Source organism: Rhopalosiphum padi, chromosome 2, assembly GCF_020882245.1.
Source record: "Rhopalosiphum padi isolate XX-2018 chromosome 2, ASM2088224v1, whole genome shotgun sequence".
Classification (NCBI taxonomy): domain Eukaryota; kingdom Metazoa; phylum Arthropoda; class Insecta; order Hemiptera; family Aphididae; genus Rhopalosiphum; species Rhopalosiphum padi.
The window spans coordinates 84,026,067-84,042,488 of NC_083598.1; the positions used below are offsets into that span (position 1 = coordinate 84,026,067).

The window sequence follows — 16,422 nt, forward strand, 5'->3', positions numbered from 1 at the left end:
TTTAGGCTAGGCAGAGCTCTTCCATTTTTTTATTATCTATCACGTTTTAAGATAATCTTAAATCCTGTTATCTATGAAAAATTGAAAAACAACATTGATATGGACTTAGATGTCGGTAGTCACATGTGGCATTCACACATAATATAAAAGTTTGTAACCGTTTATTTTATTAGTTATATTCTGTGGTTATATTTTCAATAGTGTCAATTGCTCTGTGTAGTGTGTAGTTGAATTATCCACGGATTAGCATTGGACGAATAAATAGCCACATTGTTCGTCAAAAATGGATTTCAAAGAAATAGATCCAGAAAACGAAGTTGATGTAAGTAATATTTTTTATTCAGTTATTTATTACTATGGGTATTAATTAATAACTATTATCACGTTAAATAGATGTTTACCAATAGTTAAAATAAAATCTAAATACGTTTATATAATATCAATAGCTTAAAAAGATTTCAATTGGAAAAAATGTAATTCAAAGTAAAATATTATCGATCTCAGTGCTTCCCAACTTCTTTTACTCACGGAACTTTTGCAGGAGCTTGAACATTTTGCGGAACCCCCATACAATTTTTGGAGGTAGTCTGTGTTAGAATCATAATTCAAATCAAAAATATTATTAGTTAATTTATATTTTCCCAAATTTCTCTCGGAACCCTTAGGTTCCGCGGAACACCAGTTGGGAAACACTGAACTATCTAGTAGTACCTACCAATACATAAGTGATTTTTTGTAAAACATACCCTGCCAATGCAATCTGTATATGGTTTAAATAATTAATGATTTTGTTTTCAAATCCTAAATCAGTTTTTAAAAAAGATTTCTCTATTTATAAATACTTTATTAATTATTAATAATATCTGTTTCTTAATTATTAGAGCTAGAGCTCAGGAATTATTGGCCCTAAAAATCAAAAATTTTGCATTTAATTTATCTATATTATGTACTAAAAAAATTATTTTAATTTTTATTGAAATATAGAAGAAAAAATTTATGTTTTAAAAATAAAAATATAAAATATGACACTTTTTATATTAATCTATTTTAGTTTCTGAATCAATATAAATTATTGTACACAAACAATTATTTTTATTAAATCATTTTATCATCTATATTGCATCAAACATTTTTTTAAATTGTTTATTTTGAATGATTGTTGATTGTTTACAGGCAAATTTTAAATTTTTATATGTTGATAATGAACATTCAACATTCATAAAATTTATCTGAGCGTTTTTAAAGTAAACTAAGTAATAATGTTCATAGCTTCTGGCAACCCATCTATATTATTTTTTTATAAGTTGACGCTCATCAGCCAGCGTATTCTCCGCCACTTGGGTTTAGTTGATGCCCGCCACTTATATTCTTCATATTTTTAATGCACTAATTATCTTTTATACTGCAGATAAAAAAGGTATGAAAAACCAAGCCACTGCGATATTAAAAATAATAATAATAACACAATAAATACAAAATATACAATATATACCGATATGAAAATATAATATATATATATATATATTATGTATATTATCATACTTTGGTATTTACTGTGTTGTTATTATTTTTAATACTGCAGATTTTCTACTTTTTTATCTGCAGTATAAAAAAAAAATTGTATAAAAGATAATTAGCAAATCGAAAATACGAGAAGTATAAGTGGCATGTGTCAACTAAACCTGAGTGGAGGGAGGGGAGAATATGCGTGCTGGCGGGCATCAACTAAACCAGTACCTATTTTTTAGCTAGTTAATATTTATAAATTTAAACTTCAATCTTATATCAATATTCTATAGTTTATTCTCAATAAATTATATTATCTATTTTTATTTTTATAACTACTAATTTTCACATTGTATTGAAATTAATTTTTCTCTAGTGTTAGTATAAATTGCTTCACCAAGTGTTACCCCTTTTCCATTTTCAAGAACAGTTATGATATCAGGAAACAAAGAGAAATTGGTTTTAATATATTTTAATTGTAAAAATATATATAATATTTAGTATCTCCATATTCAAACTTCATTTTTGTCTAAAAAATTAAAGATTGTTTCAATTTCAAAATTTTAACTATAATAAAGAAACGCTTTAATAGAAGTTCCCACTTAGTCAGTATGAGTTCCAAAAGCAGAACCAAAATGGGAGCATTTTATTTTTATATTTGTGTCCTGAAAGCTGTTTAAAATCCTTTTTTATATTTGATAATACAATTTTATATACTTTAAAAAATTCAACTCTTATTGACTATTGTTTCAGTGATGAATAGCAAATAGCGTAGTATGTTACCAACATGACATTGTATTGTAATATATTAATATATGAACTAAATATCTGAAATATGCAAAATAAAACTAATATAGTTATTTTACATTTTTTTACTATACAAATCTAAATAATTAATATGAATGTATTTATTTTTATTTTTAGGAAGGCCCGGCAGAACCAGAGTTACCAAAATTAGCTCGAAAGAAACCTAGAGGATTACTAAGACAGGAGAAGTTAAAAGACTTGAAAAATAAAAAAAAAATTCAGAAAAGAGATAGAAAACTTAGAAAGGCTAGTGGTGATCCGAAACAAGTGCCTCGAACGATTGAAAACACCAGGGAACCAGATTCAACAGTATTCCACTCTGATGATGAAGATTATGATCAAAAAACACAAGATCTAGCTGCTGAGTTTGAACATGATGAGTTTGCTGATTATTATTCAGACCTATATAACCCTAAAGTGTTGATTACATATAAAGAAAAGCCTCTGAGGAAGGTTAGAGAATTTGGTAAAATTTTAACTGAAATAATTCCTAACTCTGTTAGAATTTTTCGTCGCGACGCTTCTGTAAAAGAAACAATTCAAGCTGCTATTAATAAAGGATATACAGATTTAATAATAATAAATGAGGACCGCAATGAACCCAATGGTTTAATTCTTGTACATTTACCTGATGGACCAACAGCATATTTCCGTTTAAGTAATGTTATATTTCCAAACAAAAGGCAGCGCAAAGAATTTACTAACCATAGGCCAGAAGTAATCACTACAAATTTTACAACAGGATTAGGTAAAACTGTAGCGCGTATGTTGGGTGCAGTATTTCATCAAGAAGCAGAATTTAAAGGCAGACATGTTGTGACAATGCATAATCAGAGAGATTACATATTTTTCCGACATCACAGATATAAGTTTTTGAAAAATAAACCATTTCTTAGAGAATTGGGACCTAAGTTTACATTAAGATTACAATATCTTCAAGAAGGTTTATACGATCCAAAATGCGGTGAATACAGGTGGATAATGACTGATAAAAGACATAAAATTGAAACCAGTCGAAGAAGATTTTTTTTGTGATTTCTGTTTTTTTTTTAATAAAAATGTATCAATTAATTACATAATAGTACTACATTTTGTATATGATTATATATTTTAAAACGGTTTTAAATTCATGGAACAGCCCTCACTTTTTTTTCAAACCATATGTATATATATAAATACAGTATATCTTAAAAGTTTTGTATTTAAGTAACTTAAGTACCTACCTAATAGATTTCTATTGTAATATGGTACTAAATATATATAATTCACATACAAAAAGGTATGGGTGTATAGAAACATGATTAATCAAGGATTTAAAAATTCAAACATGTTAAGGCTGTTATGAAGAGCATAATGCTCATTATACTATTTTAATAAAACAATTAAACTTAACCATGCGTCTCTACAGAAAAAAGTTTGACCAATATATTAAATACCATTATGAAATTTCTAAAATCCTAGTGCAGTCACTATAAACTATAGCCATGACCACCACATTTATTTATAGGTTCTTTTATAAGTATAAGAAATTCTGTCAAAAAGCATGATCGACGGTTTTAAGTATATCAAAAACACTTGTAACACCGCTCACAATTTCAACCTTAGATATTATGCTTAAGACTGCTTATAATATTGACTTACTAGTTACAATTTGAAATTTTTTTTGTAAGGAATAAATTGATTAAGTATATAATTTGTTACTGACAAAGTGTGTTCAGATTATAAAAGATGCATATTTCAAATATTGAATTGTAATACTTTAACCAATCCTTCTTAGTAACTCTGTGGAAAATAGATTTTTAAATGTGAATTGTTTACAGTAATAATATTAAGAAAATACTAATTGAATGGCATAGGTATCACTTTTCAAATACATTTCATCTGGTTTTTTTTAATTTTCAAGATGTCATTTTTTTATAATTTTTTTATATCAGTTCAAAAAAAAAATATTAAAATTAAATAAAAACTGATCCAGTTTAAGCAAATATAATTATTGATTTATTAATAATAATTATTATGTTATTGAAGTACCGATCTTAAGTTATATTCAATCCCAATTAGAACAAACATTTTTTTTTATTACAATATTATTAATGAGGCTATCAAAAGAGATAATAATTAGTAATAACAATTAAAAATAATATTTTTAATCTTTATTGAAAACAAACGAAAATAATTTTTTTTCATAAATACGACCTTCATTTTTTTTAACACAGAGTTAAAGTTTTTGCCCAGCCACCCAGGCATTATTAAAATATTAACATTTCTAACTTTAATAATGTGTTACTAGCATTTATTGGGATATTTGATTTGCCTGACCTATTTTACTTATTGGCATTAGCTTTAGGTCAAAATTAAGTTTTAATAACGTGGTTTAGTCAATTTTAATATTTTTGAGCGATGCGATGAATATACTGATTTTACAATCAATTTTGTAAACTATAATAGAAGTTGAAAAAATGCTTTATTTTCTAACTTTGAGGGTGGTTTTGGAATTTCGGATTGTATAGTACTAAAATTAGTAATTTGTACTTTAAAAAAATTAAAAATTAAATGTTTAATATTTTTCAAAATAATCGGGAAAAATAAAGAACAAAGGAAGTCTTACGCAAATCCAATTTTTGAAGATTCGATTTCGTTTTTTTTATGTAAGTCAAAAACGAATAACCGAAGATATATACTTGATATATTCACGAAATGTTTATTTCATTATTTTCTATAAACATAAAATATTTCACTCCTCTTGACTTTTTGAGCTATTTATAAACATTTTTTTTATATTAATGTCGATAAAAATGTATTTTTTGGTTTAGTACCCACTAGAAAATTTAGTATAAGGTTCTTCAAAAGTAATTCATATGTCAATTGAAAAATATTAAAAATACATGGTTACAATACTTTTATAACCGTTCAAATTTAAAGCCTGAAAATATTCAGTTAAAAATGTATAAAAAAAATTAAAAAATTATTTTTATATCTCCAAGATTAAAAAATTCAGTACAAGATTCCTCATAAGTAGTGCATACTGAAATTCAAAAAATCTAAAAATGTATATTTAAACATATCTTTTTTATGGACATTTTAAGTTTAAATTTGGAAGATTACATATTCTTCTTATCGTACTAGCTGGTGCTATTTCTATATTATGCTATTAAATTAATAAATACATATAAAGTTAAAGTAATCTAAAAATAAAGTAGGTTAAAGTATAGAATATAATATAAAGTAAATATTTAGATATGTAGTTTTAGCCAGTAGCAATTGATATTGCCTTTTTCATTGGCTAGAGTCAAGTCGTCCGTTGTGCATCCTGACCGGGCTAGAACGCACTGTAGAAAGTGCGGTCATCTGATTGATCTTCGCCACATTCGCATAGTATGTCCGGTTCTTTCTGGTATCCACATTCCACATTGACCACATTACATATTATTTAAACTATGAATAACAATATTCAATGTTTTTTTATAGATCAAAAATATGATTCGTATTCGTATGGATACATAACTTTTACAAATAGTATTATATTATGTAATACACATTACACGCAATGATTTTTACAAACATAATGTTTTCGGTAAAAAATAATTAAATATAATAAAAAATAAATTATTACATTATCTATTAACAATATCAAAAAACATAACACGAAATATACTTAATTATAATATAGGCTAATAGATAGACTATAGAGTATATACTATAGACCGATTAGACCGACGACCGTCTCTGCTAAATTGTTTTTTGAATACAAAGATTCAATCAAAAAAAAAATGCTCCTGCTTCTAAAGACCTCTTTTCATTTTGTTTTTTTGCATTCGTATGAAATATCTATTTTTTATACTTTTGTAAATGAATGGAGGATTGATCTCTGATACATTTTTTTCATTTATTTAACTTTATTTAATAATTTTTTATTTCTAATCATAATTGACTGCAGTCGCTAATAACATGTTCCTGTAGGCTGTAATGTAAAAATCTCTTTTCTCTGACGCAAATCTAGTACCTATACTATTGGTACAAATGTACAATATAAAAAAAGAAATAAATTATTATTTTATTAATTAATACAATTCTATGTTAATGGTGAAAATGTGAAACAATTAAATTTAGTTTTTTTAATCACGAAAGAAAAATGGTTTATTTTAAAATTATTTATATTTTATAATAATTACCATCTTAACCAAAACTTGCTATTTAAGAAAAACCCTTGTTGAATAAATTTGATTTTTTTATTTAATTAAAGTAAATTTAAAGTATAAGTCATAAGCCATAAAGTACTTATTGATAAAGTATAAACTGTATATTATAGGTACTTCATTTGTTCACACAATCACCCCCTTTATTTTCTTAAGAAACTTGACATTTTTAGAGAATAGGTACCTTCTAAGTATGTCTTACTTTAGTGTTTTATTGATTATAATATTTAAAAAAATGCACCATCTTTAAACCACACGATGATGCTATTAATATTTTATTTTTTGTCTTTAAACTTTGAATTTATTTAACGTATTATGGACATCATATTGTTATTATTAGATAGGTATTTGGCTGTTATATTATATAGCTATGTTTAAATTGTAAATATGTATTAGTCGGTAGTCATAATAAAAATGAAAAAAATAAATAAAATGTCTATTACCTATAATGACGTTATTATAGTAGTAAGTATTAACACTATTAACCATTAAATAATTATTCGTAATCAAATTTTAAAAAAAGTCGTTTTTAGATATCTACTTATTTTAATGTTTAATTTTTTATATTTATATACGATAAATATATCATCCTAACTTCAGAAAATTATATTTTATGATATATTATACTAGACTTACTATACATTCGTACTAAAATGAATACAGCTGATGAAGATTCAGACGAAATCATTAATTCATTCCCTGAAAATAATTCTCGTTACATACGTGAAAGTCATAATATAAATATAATAGAGTTCAGCCGACCTTCGTACTGCATCAAATGTAAAATTATGACCGGTCACAATACACCACCTCGTTTAGTTGTGATAAAAAATGGACGTCCTGCAATGTCGTCTTTTTGTTGGAGATGTAGATCAAGAAAGATACGACTCGTGTCGTACAGACTTTATCAGGAAAATACTGGAAGAAAGTTGTGTATTATTGTTTATGTATATTTATGACGGATCACGGATATATATAGGTATAAGGTACTTATATAATTTTCAAACATATAGGATTATGGTTAAGAAAAGAAGACAGATAAAGAAGAGTAAATATAGAAGACGTTTTTAAACAAATAAATGTTTAATCAGAGGAAATTATGCGGAACCAGTAGTGTTTAAAGAAAAATTAAAACCCAAAAGCATATAAATTCCTTGCAAGTACAATTTCCATCATAATAAATAAAAATTAACAAGAATCTACTCGGATATTTATTTATGCTATATTTTAATATAAATAAATTAATATACAACTTATTATTTTATTATTATTTATTTATTTTGGCCATGGGTAGCTCCTAGGACTATATCTATCAATTTCTTGAGCCTTCCAAATTGACCCACCTCCTAATGTTTTCACGTTCCTTTTTAAAGTTTTAACTGTATCTTCCCATCTCAATTTTGGTTTTCTCAAGGATCTTTTTCCCTACAAGATTATGTTAAATATGTTTCACACCGCTCTTATAGTAAAGAATAATACTGACTTCTCATTATATTATGTCCTGTCCAGTGCCCAGCGTAGTCTTCCTCTTTTTATTTACTACCACGGTCCACGTTCTTTCCCTGTGTGGCAGTGTGCATAAATAAAAGATGATTTTAGCATCTCAGGGATTGTATTTTTATGTCTCAATTGTGACATCACATAACTATTACTATGTGATTTCCAATAGATGTTATAAAAAAAAGTGTTTATAATTAATAATTATATTCTCCAAGATGTCACAAAGTAATATCTATATCTACGATTTAAATGTAATATACAAATATAAATAAGTATTTGACTATGGTGTTATTGTATGCGTCATGCGGAGTCTTATCGTCTTATCGATATGAGTAGATATGATGGTATTTGATTGAGGCCACTGAACTTTTCAGTTACTTATTTTATATCCTGTCAAATTCTGTACATTACCTATTTTTGTGTATTTCTATACCCACCTATATAATATATATAATATATTTATCGATTTATCAATAATCGTGCGATAGGTGTATATACCGACATACCGTATATTGTATAATAACGATAAGATAACTAGATAGTAGATGGTACCTACTACTGCTATATATAATTGTATAAATTATTCCGTTACACATTTCTTCTAAATTTCTAGTTTTTCTTTGTCTCCGCTTTTCTACTATTTCATATTTTTTCAAATAAACAAAAAATGTATTCTCATCTCATTTCCTCAGTGTGCAAGTTTCACCTGAACAGTATTACAGGTCGTATCGGGGTGGTATAAATTATAGATATTTATTGTTTTCTTTATATTTTTTGACAGCGATCTTGCAGTCAATAGCTTTGCAAGTTCATAATATCAAGCTCTATTTCCTGCTTGGATTCTCACATCTAGTTTCTTTATCATATCGTTTTTTTCACTTATAATTATTGTGTCAAGAATCAAGATATTTTATTGATCCACTTCTATGGATAACACTTTTATGCTATAGGTACTTATATTTTACATCTTAGATCATATGATCTAAGTTTTACATTGAAAAAACAATTTTACCTACAACAAAAACATTAATAAAAAAATATATTTTCAATTAAATTACACATCACAAGAATAAAAAATTACTATAATGCCTACTATTTCAAATTCAAATACTATAGTATATCGTTTTGGATCATTAAATAAACTTTAACTATCAAATCTGATGGTTGTTTCAACTGGCAACTAAATAATTAGGATTAGTTGCCAGTTGGTAGCCAGTATGGTAGTATTTATGTATGAATGTATTATATAATTTATATATATTATATTATATACCAGAATAGGCAGAATATAATATTTAATGCATATAAAAACATTTGACAAATATCAATAAGATCACGTGCACCGGCGCACCACTTGTGGGATGACAGATTGTATACTTTGACACCTCTATCTTGTGAGTTGTGGTTATAAGTTATAAGAGAGACAACATTTGAACATTAACAAATAGAGATCAAAAATAATAAATGTATGCGAGTGATGGAACATAGAACAGTTGATTTTCAAACTTAAGAACTATTTTATTTTTATGATTACTAAAATTTAATAATTTAATAAAATTGGTTTAATATCGTATCGTATCGTATTTCGTATTTTCGTGTAACCCAGTATAACAGCTACATAGGTACTTACTACTTTATTATTATTTTTTATTTATAAATCTACAATTATTAATATATATTTATTTATAAATCTATAATTATTAATATATATTTATTTATAAATCTATATGTAGTTGAATAATATGAAATTTCCCTTTTCTAAATATATTTTTTAAAGTGAAGCTAAGAATATATCAACACTGTAAACTATATCGCGTAATCATTATTTTGGCATTATCAGTTTTCGGCATCAGCTCGGCATTTTCCTGTTTCTAGTTCAGTTCGTCGAAATAGTAACTTATTTACTGTATTGAGTATACATTATCCTCCGAGTAAAGAAGTTTCTTATTTTTATTCGATTTTTATTATTAGAGTAAAATTAAATACAAAATACAAATTGTGATTCATTTTTTAATGTAATTGTTAAATTTTATAATTTTTATTTTGAATTATATACTGTTAATTAAAAAGGATCTATTCATATACAAACACTGATCCTTGGTGCAATGATGACATGTTAACCAACAACGAATTGTTATTACTAGCATTATTAGCTGAAGACTCCTCACTTGACCATCTTGAATGGACCGCGATTTTGCTGTTGTTAAGTACCCAAAATCAACTATCTGAATGTAGTTCCTCATCGTTATCATCACATCAGTCGATGGAACAACGTCCATACTTTGGCCAACGGGACGGTCACATTAGAGATGCATTACTGGAAAAAGAGCTGGACTGGCTGGCTAAGGAAGACCGTGGCAAAAGATTACGTGTTGATAGACAGACATTTCACAAATTATTGTCGAAATTGCACCCATACATGGCTAAAGTTAAAAACGGACTGAAAGTGAGTGCTGCTAGGCGTTTGACAGCAACTCTTAGATTTCTAGGTACCAGCTCTACATTACAAGAAATTAAGGTTGATACCCACATATCACCTCAAATGTTAGCAAAGATCATTGTAGAAACTTGTGACTGTATTATAGAAGCACTCAAAGACTACATTAAGGTATTTTTATTCATATCTTATACCTATACTAAATATATGTATATTTATATAGCAATATTACCCATTTTCTCTTATTCAAAAAAGTTTAGTATCATTGTGTGTCTAGAAACTGCAGACCAGTGTCCTTGTGTTTATTTATAAAACTAATTTAATTTAATTATTACTTCAGACCTTTAGGTATTCTTAATACTTTTTTATTTCCAAATCACAGTAGGATATTATTTACACCTAATGAAAACAACTGTTGACATATTTAATAACTTAAAACTTGTAATTATATCCATGCTATATTCTCTGACTACCAAGTTGAAATCATATAAATGTTCTAATAAACTTTTGACGCTATTAATCTAACATTCTAACCTAACCAAATTTAAACTATGAAAAACTATAAGCCCATTACTGGTTTGGTTGTTTAATATTTCTCTGGCTGATATCAGTTAAAAATTGATCAATCTGTATACAAAGTATACTAATCAACTCCAGATATAATACTATAAATTAGTAAATCAAAAACTTTAGTTTTAAATATATATATAAAAAATATAACATTATTACTCTTATTTAATTGTATTATCTCATAAAATACACACTTTTTTAACAATATTCATTATTTAGATTACTAAACTTTGGGATTAAACTTATTCAACTTTAAGCATTTGTTTAATTTAGGAAAAGCTGACATTTTAGATTGGATTGGGGCAAATGTTAAATATATTATTTTGTCCCTCCTATGTTTTAATCTAATTTAGTATAGTTTATTACAATAATTTTTTATAAAGCATATTTTATTGCCTATTGATGATTTAGTCAATTATACATTTATATCTACCTACTAAATTATTGAATTGAGAATTATTTGTTTACTTTTCTTTAAAATCATTAGGTTTTTATATTATAATTAAATAAATAATTAGTTAACTAATTTGTAATTTTAACCGCCATTGTAGACTTTTATAAACAATAAATATATTTTTAATTTAAATTGTAATACCTATACATTTTCAAATTAAGTTCATTAGAAAATTAACTAACCAGTTAAGTTTAAAAGTTGAATAAATTAACTTTTTAATTGACCCACCTTTGCATATTGATACACTTAGTTGTAACTATATATAATATATAGATAATTCTAACTTTTCAAAAATATTTTCACTAATTTTACAATTTTACAGATCTTTAGGATCTATTATTTAGTGTTACATACATAGATAAATTATTTGAGGACAAAGGCAGAAAAGGTCGTCACCTCTCACCCCACTATACTTCTTTTAAACACAATACTTGAAAAGTTTTTTCAATTATTTTCTTCCCTTTAATATATTTGCTTAATTAAAAATAAATCTGCATAAATATTTTACATTAAAGGATATTCTTATAATGAATTTTTAAATTCTAATGTTTTATGTTTTTTCTATTTCTCAATTTTAAGATCTATTCATGTTGGTTTTTAGTCACAGAATTAGAGAATAAACCACTATTTAAGTAAATAATTATAAATGCATAAAATATCAGCTAAATATATCTATGTAATAAAATAATAAAAATATTTTACTACTTATTAATATATAACTTTATTATATTTGAGTATACCCTCTTGTACAGGCTATTACTAACTTAAACATGAAGTCATTGCGGATCTTCATTTCAGCAACTGTTTTGTTGCTTGCTAACAGTTTATGCACCCAACGGTTTATACAATGTTTTTCTTCATAAAAATGACACAATTCACAATGATTATAATATTACAAATTACATAAATGAGATAAATTATAAATTAATAAACATAAATACAAATGAGATAAGTGTATACTTACCCCGAGCTGATTTTAAATTCTGCATAGAAGTCTTTAACAAAAACAAATTGTAGTTCATATCATACTTAAGTTCAGTTGACTTAACTTTTTTTGCTATGTTTTTATTGTTAAATAGTTTATAAAATAATAATTTGTGTTATAATTTTGGACAGTTTTTATAATGTTACTATTTTTTATTAGATTGTTTAGAAATTATTTGTCTAATATTGTTGCAAAGAGTTAAAACTGTATATTTTTTTGTATATTTTGTTACAAACCAACAAATTAATTATTAATATGATTTATTTATTTTTAGTGCCCTCAAACAGAAGAAGAATGGATGCTAGTGTCAACAACTTTTGAACGTACTACAAGATTTCCATCATGCTTAGGTGCTGCATGTGCGCGTCATATTGAACTTCGTAAGGCATCTAAAGCAGATTCAGATTATCTTAATGAACGCCGTCGACCAAGTGTTTTACTATCAGCCGTAGTTGATTCCAACTATGAGTTCCTCTTGGTAGATACTTGCCCAAGTGGGCATCTTTCTGAAGATAACCCACCAAATACAATTTTAGAACGCAAATTGAGAATGACTAAGTTACCATGTCAGCTAAATTCTAATCAGTTACCTTACGTATTTGTAGCTGATGAATGTTTTAAACTTCAAGAAAATTTTATGGTGCCCTATAGAGCAGTGAATGATAAAGGTGGGGACGCTAATAAACTTTTTAATAGACAATTAGTCAGAGCCAATCAAAGGGCTGCCAAAACTCTGGCCATTATGGCATGGAGGTTTGGTGTACTTCAAACACCTGTTAACTTAGAAGCAAAAAAAGTACAAATCATCGTTAAAGCCTGCTGTTATCTTCACAATTTCTTTAAGCGCGAAAGTGCTTATTATATAGACAGTAATATGGAAGCTGTTATTAAAGCAGATATGGCTCCAATTGTGTGGGGTCCAAATACTACGGTCATACCCCACATCAATAATTTTGATAGTGACCCACAATATGTAAGGGATAGTTTTTCAAAATATTTATATACATTATCTAAACATCAAACACGTGTCTGTAAATAATTTTTATTCATAAAACAATTTAGTTGATTTTTATAGTTAATTTGTCTAATTAAACAAACTATTAAACATAGTACTGATTATTTTATACTAGTCTATTTGAAATTTTACAATTAGTAAAGTTATCAAATTTTAAATTATTTTTTGTATAATATAGGTAGGTATACTTGATGTATAATGTTGACACCTTGTCTTAATAAAAATTCCTTAATTAAACTAAAATTAGGTTGGTTCAAAATTAAATTAAATTAATAAATAAATAAAAATATAAGAAAATAACAGTTTAAAATTGTTTATAATAAATTCATATTTCATTGGTATTGTATGTTTAATTGACTTTGCAAAATTATAAATATAACACTAGGGTTTAATGACTGAGATTACTAACTGGTTATACATAGGAGGTCTTCCATTATCCATTCTTGCCAATTTTTAAACTTGTTTATACTATTTGTACTAATATACACTTAATGTTATTATTATTATTTTTTTTACCTTACCAAAAAAATGTACCAATATTAACTACAGGGTGTTCTGGTTTGTACAGTATAATTCAATATGTTTATACGGGCAATTGCAATTATTCATTTAATCTATTAAAATGTGATAAAATCAGCTTCAGTATAACATTTTAGTATATTATATAACCTATCCCTGTATTTAATTTTAAACATATAAATTCTGGAAATTAATTAAAAGGTGGTGTAAATAAAATGATTCATCTAAATGTATACTTTGGGTATAATATAATTATATTATGCTCGTATCATATTCTTTTTTTATACAAATGGAAATCAAATAATATTAAATATATACTGTTTAAGAGTAATTACTACCATCTAATATATTTTTTTAGCAATATTTTAATATTGAACACAACTTTTTTTATTTCAAATGTAAATTACAAGCTACATAAGATAAATTAATAAAAAATGTCAAAGTGTTTATGTTTAATAATTTAATATATCTGTACTTTTGTTCCTTTTTTTTAATTATTAAATAAATTAATCTAAATAATATTTGACATGGTATTAATGATGTTTAAATATAACTTTACAAATATTGGGGTTATGAATATTTTTGATATTTTGATTTATATCCAATGAAAATTAAATTTTTGTTTTGGGCAAATTACTAACGATAATCAAACTCTATACTCGGAACATTTTAAGATAATGCTGCAAAAAATTAATTTATCTGTAGATTGTGAACCATTACATTGGCTCATTATATTTTTTTAACATTTTTCTTTTTTTGTTTAAAACTATATTTTTAAAGATGTGATTATATTATGTTTGTGGGCCTTGTGATTTAACCTAATACAATTTTACTAAGACTATGTTCTGTAACAAAACATATTCAATTATTTAGTTTTTATGTGTTCATATGTAGTCACGCTTTTTATTAGATTAAAAATATATATGGATTAAAATATTATATTAATGTACAATCAATTGTTTCTTATAATTTAATAATTTATTTTTTTCATTATAATAAGAATTATTTGTCTCTTCTCTTTTAAAACTGTCCTTAAATATTATATGCCTAATTTTTGAAAGTGAATAAACGTATATATTATTTATTTAGATTTTATATTTTTAATGTATTGCAAAAATTAAAGAGACTAAACACTAATAATTTTTTAATTAACAAATTAATCCTGCCTTAATTGACAATTCTATTAAATAATAATTTTAGATTCTAAGCGTAGTGATGAATGTATTTATTTTATCATCTTTTTTATTTTGTGAATTAGTACATGATGACACAATGAGTTGTCAGTAAAGAGCTTTAATAGGGGTGGTTTTGTTGTGTAAATTATTTTTTTTATTATCGGAAAAACCAAACAATAATTATGGAAAAAACGGAAATTTTGAATAAAATTGATTTTATTTTTTCCCTGTAACTCGAAAACAAATAACTGTAGATACTTAAAATTAATACCAAACATTTTTTATTTATGAATTATGAAATTTCAAAATATTTCAACTATTTTTGATTTATTTATAGGTATGAGAAATTTTCGATTTTTATAGTTTTTTTCCTATGAAAAAAGGCGATAAAAATTATTTGATGGGTGAACATTTTTTAAAAATTTAAAGATCCCACAAAAGTTATTTTTATAGCTATATAAAAATATATAGACACAATTTTTTTGAAACAAAATGATTTTGGTTAAAAATGTATAAAAACTTACAAGATTCTTTATGAGTATTTCATACTGAAACCATAAAATCTAAAAAATATAGTTAGACTATTATTTTTTATTGACATTTTATGTTCCAATTTAGACCTATTTGCTTATTAAAATGATAAATAACAATATGTTAATTATTTTGTTATAATTTAAAAACATTATTTGTGGGAGATAAAACTTTTATGGATTTAATATTATTATAATTTGGATTTTACTTACGCAATAACAATTTTTATTTATTTTAATATATTATCTATCTATAGGTACTATGAATCTATTATTATTGTTTTACGGTATTTATAGTAAGATGTTATTACATTTTGAGTTATGTAAGTTGATAAAATAATATGGTATTAATATATATTACGTATTTAAGTATTATAATAATTAAATACTAAAAACATAATAAATGCAATATTTTTGGAAAAAAATATTTCAATTATTAATCTACTAGTAGAACCTAAATAATATGTTTATCTAGGGTCTCTACTTATTAGTTATTACTATAATACTCAAGTCTAAAAGTAAAAATATTAAAATAAATTACTTTATAGTAGCTTTAAGCTTTATTAAAAAAATATATCAGAGAGATTAAGCTGATAGACCGGTTCCACTCACAACATGATTATCGTTTTTCGTATACAATAATGATATATCATTGAATTCAAATTTAACAGACTTATGAATTTATGATAGTGGCCTACTCGAGTACTTCACACATAATGTACAGCAGA

The 16,422-nt window shown here is 25.2% G+C and overlaps 2 protein-coding genes across 2 annotated transcripts; both read left to right on the forward strand.

The window, feature by feature from the left end:
• The first annotated feature begins 87 nt into the window (after positions 1 to 87).
• LOC132922156 (probable ribosome production factor 1) lies at positions 88 to 3,392 on the forward strand. The gene is made up of 2 exons (XM_060985513.1): positions 88 to 322; positions 2,431 to 3,392. Exons 1-2 carry the CDS (start codon positions 284 to 286, stop codon positions 3,346 to 3,348), a joined length of 957 nt encoding a protein of 318 aa, XP_060841496.1. The 5' UTR covers positions 88 to 283; the 3' UTR covers positions 3,349 to 3,392.
• A 6,470-nt stretch (positions 3,393 to 9,862) lies between these two features.
• On the forward strand, positions 9,863 to 14,928 carry LOC132921921 (uncharacterized). The gene is made up of 2 exons (XM_060985165.1): positions 9,863 to 10,617; positions 12,730 to 14,928. The coding sequence occupies exons 1-2, from the start codon at positions 10,123 to 10,125 to the stop codon at positions 13,492 to 13,494; spliced, it is 1,260 nt and encodes a 419-aa protein (XP_060841148.1). The 5' UTR covers positions 9,863 to 10,122; the 3' UTR covers positions 13,495 to 14,928.
• The last annotated feature ends 1,494 nt before the right edge of the window (positions 14,929 to 16,422 follow it).

What these genes read in the sequence shown, in the direction of transcription:
- LOC132922156 (XM_060985513.1), top strand. Translation starts at nt 284, where the DNA reads ATGGATTTCAAAGAAATAGATCCAGAAAACGAAGTTGAT. An exon ending in ATCCAGAAAACGAAGTTGAT is followed by an intron (nt 323 to 2,430) that starts GTAAGTAATATT and finishes TTTTATTTTTAG; the next exon opens with GAAGGCCCGGCAGAACCAGA.
- LOC132921921 (XM_060985165.1), top strand. Translation starts at nt 10,123, where the DNA reads ATGTTAACCAACAACGAATTGTTATTACTAGCATTATTAGCTGAAGAC. An exon ending in CACTCAAAGACTACATTAAG is followed by an intron (nt 10,618 to 12,729) that starts GTATTTTTATTC and finishes ATTTATTTTTAG; the next exon opens with TGCCCTCAAACAGAAGAAGA.